At 41.3% G+C, this 2,913-nt stretch overlaps 2 protein-coding genes across 3 annotated transcripts in view; both read left to right on the top strand.

The window, feature by feature from the left end:
- LOC102036122 (radial spoke head protein 4 homolog A-like) overlaps nucleotides 1-2,406 on the top strand; it is a 6,950-nt gene extending 4,544 nt beyond the window's left edge. Inside the window, exons 4-6 of one of the 2 annotated variants that reach the window (XM_014311925.2) lie at nucleotides 159-297; nucleotides 1,130-1,247; nucleotides 1,849-2,406. In XM_014311925.2, the coding sequence (XP_014167400.1) occupies nucleotides 159-297; nucleotides 1,130-1,247; nucleotides 1,849-2,068 (477 nt within the window). In that variant the 3' untranslated portion in view covers nucleotides 2,069-2,406. Of the gene's footprint in view, nucleotides 1-158; nucleotides 298-1,104; nucleotides 1,248-1,848 lie in introns of both variants that reach the window. The other variant, XM_031066426.1, reaches the window with a different exon arrangement.
- A 16-nt stretch (nucleotides 2,407-2,422) lies between these two features.
- The window catches only part of CENPE (centromere protein E), a 38,498-nt gene continuing 38,007 nt past the window's right edge, over nucleotides 2,423-2,913 (top strand). Inside the window, exon 1 of the mRNA XM_031066496.1 lies at nucleotides 2,423-2,730. Coding sequence (XP_030922356.1) covers nucleotides 2,423-2,730 — 308 coding nt within the window. The remainder of the gene's footprint in view (nucleotides 2,731-2,913) is intronic.

Below are 2,913 nucleotides of genomic sequence, written 5' to 3' on the forward strand. Positions count from 1 at the left end.
AATATTTTGTTAACAATATTCCAGTTATGGAATACATATTTTTCTTCTCCCTATCCCTTAACTGTGTGTGAGTCTGAGCCAATTGTTTTAACTAGTTTTAACTTGTATTCTCTCAATGAATGTTACATGTATTTATTACTTCTCCACATCCATTATAGGGTCGCTGTGTTTGGATTAATCCTGCTCAAAAATCAGAGGAAGATGAAGAAGAAGGTGAAGAGGAGGAAGAGGAGGAGGAAGGAGAGCACCAGGAAGAAACAGGACAACCCCTTCTTACTCTAATCTCTGAAGATGAAGGTATTCTTCATGGAATATGAAGTTTATGATAGAGAGTCACTAGGAATGTTGTCATTTAGCAGTAAATATTTGAAGTTAAACTCTGACACTTCTTGGAGGAATATACTTTGCCTCTGTAGGGTAAACTTGTTCTTTTACAAAATCAATCAAAAGCAAAATGGTTAATAGTATTGACATTAAAGCTGAAATAATCAGGTTTACTAGGTAACCATCTTGTTGGATTTAAAAGGAAAAAATAATTTAGACTTGTCATGTTATTGCAAGTTCAAAACAGCTTACTACATGAAATACACTCAGCTATTTTTATCTCATCTTTTTAGGAAAAAAGAAAAATGTATGTTTATGTGTAAGTAAATAGAATAATTAATATGTACACACATACAGTGATATACATTACTTGTATAAGAATTTAGATCTTTTAGCATATCACTACAGCAAATCACGGGAATAAGGGACTCTCAATATTAGATTACATCAATATTTAATTATTTTTCTACTCTCCATTCTTTAATCAAGGTGAAATATAGCTATACAATTTATCTGTAAGTGATAAAAAGTCCTTGACAAAAGACCCAGGGGTGAGTGCTACTGAATTTTTTCTGTATGTGGGGGGGTCTATCAGCATTCCTGTGCTACCTACCCACTCATGCAAACCACCTGTTGGAAAATAGTGCCTACACTTTGTGTTTCTGACTTCTGGCTCTTTCTGTCGTGCAACTTAACATAAACTTTGCTTGAATTCTGTGCAAGTCTTGTAGCTCAGTCTTAAGTATTTTGTAGAGGCTCATCAAGTTCATTTATTCATAGACAGTGTGTGTTTGGCTGTCTCCAGGCATGAAAAACATCCCTGCTTGGACAGCTCAGGCTTCTACAAACCTGATCCCAGAATATTCAATTGCAATCCTGCAGTCTAACCGATGGCCTGGAGCTTATGCCTTTGCATCTGGCAGGTGAGAGTCCACCTGACATAGTTACAACACTGACTGTATGTGCTACACACAGGTGCCTCTCTAATGCAGGCAGAGTTACTTTATTATTAATTCATTGACTGAGTTCCAGCTATTCCAGAGACTGATGGAGAAGGCCACTTAAATATGCACAGCAACAGTAAATAGGTATTTAAGACTGAAAACAAATAATCATTGGGAAGGCTGGCATAAAGTTAATGGATGTAAATGCTGAATTAGTATTTGAGCACCGTACTTGATTTAAAACACATACTCTTGTGTTTGTGGGACTTTTTACGAAACCAGCTACATTCTGTGGTTCTAATGTTTGTTTGCACTACACGTGGTTATGTAGATTTCCACTACACAGTCATTCCACTACACTGTACTGCAGTGCTGTGCAGTGACACTTCATAATTTTAAACAGAAGATGTGTTAATAACCATTAGGGCAGTTAAAAAGAGGTGCTTTGTTTAAAATTCTTCTGCTGTAAGATATCTGCACCACAGCGACTTCTTGCACAGCACAGTAAGGATGCCTGACAGTCTCTCTGCTAATATTTTGCCAGGGGGTGAATATGTGATCTTTCACTTCTCTTTCTCAGGAAATTTGAGAACATCTACTTTGGGTGGGGTCACAAATACAGTCCAGAAAGCCACAGTCCTGCACTGCCCCCACCAGCAGAAGCAGAATTCCCCAGTGAGCCAGGAATCACTGAGGCAGCAGACCCCACTGTGGAAGAGGAGCTAGCTTTCAAGGCTGCGCAGGAAGAAGCCTTAGCTGAAGCTGAGGAAGAGGAAGAAGAGGAAGGGGAAGATGATTGAAATACGGAAGAAAACAGATTGTTTTAAAAGTTTGAACATAAAAAGCGTTTTCGTAATGTAGTAATTTTTTTGCTGACCTCAAATTATTTTTTTATTGTGCCTTCTTTTTTGATTTTTGTAGGCTTTTCTTTGCAGCTATCTTTCTCTCCTTTCCCACCCCTCAAACCTGTCCACACTGTCATGAAGGCTTTTTCTGTTTGTTTGACTAAGCAAACATAGTCTGCTTCCTAAAATGATGTTGCTTTGAACTATGAACTACCACCCACAAGATGCTCACACTGTTTTTCTAGCCCTTACTTCAATACATTTTACTTAAATAAATCTTTTTTAAAATCCCATGACAGTGTCGCTCTTATGTGTAAAAGCGTACTGTTCAGAGTCAGTGGGCAGCTTATTGAGGCACTGGGGGCTCAGTGCACGGCAGTGAAACCGCTCATCACTGGCACTGGGGGCTGCACCTCCAATCCTGTGCTCAGTTCTCGGCCCCTCGCTGCAAGAGACATGGGGATGCTCGATCGCATCCAGAGAAGGGCAGTGGAGCCGGGCAAGGGTCTGGAGCACGAGTCCTGTGAGGAGCGGCTGGGGGAGCTGGGGGTGTTGAGCCTGGAGGAAAAGAGGCTCGGGGGAGAACGCATCCCTGTATACAAGTGCCTGACGGCAGGGTGTAGCCGGGTGGGGGTTGGCCTCTTCCCCCCAGTCACAAGCGACAAGAGGAAGCAGCCTCAGGTTGCACCAAGGGAGGTTCACATGGCATATTAGGAAAAAATCATTAATGGAAAGGGCTCTCAGCATTGGAACGGCTGCCCAGGGAGGCGGCGCAGTCACCGTGCCTGGAGCTGTTTAAA

Source organism: Geospiza fortis, unplaced genomic scaffold (genome assembly GCF_000277835.1).
Source record: "Geospiza fortis unplaced genomic scaffold, GeoFor_1.0 scaffold11, whole genome shotgun sequence".
In the NCBI taxonomy this organism is placed as follows: domain Eukaryota; kingdom Metazoa; phylum Chordata; class Aves; order Passeriformes; family Thraupidae; genus Geospiza; species Geospiza fortis.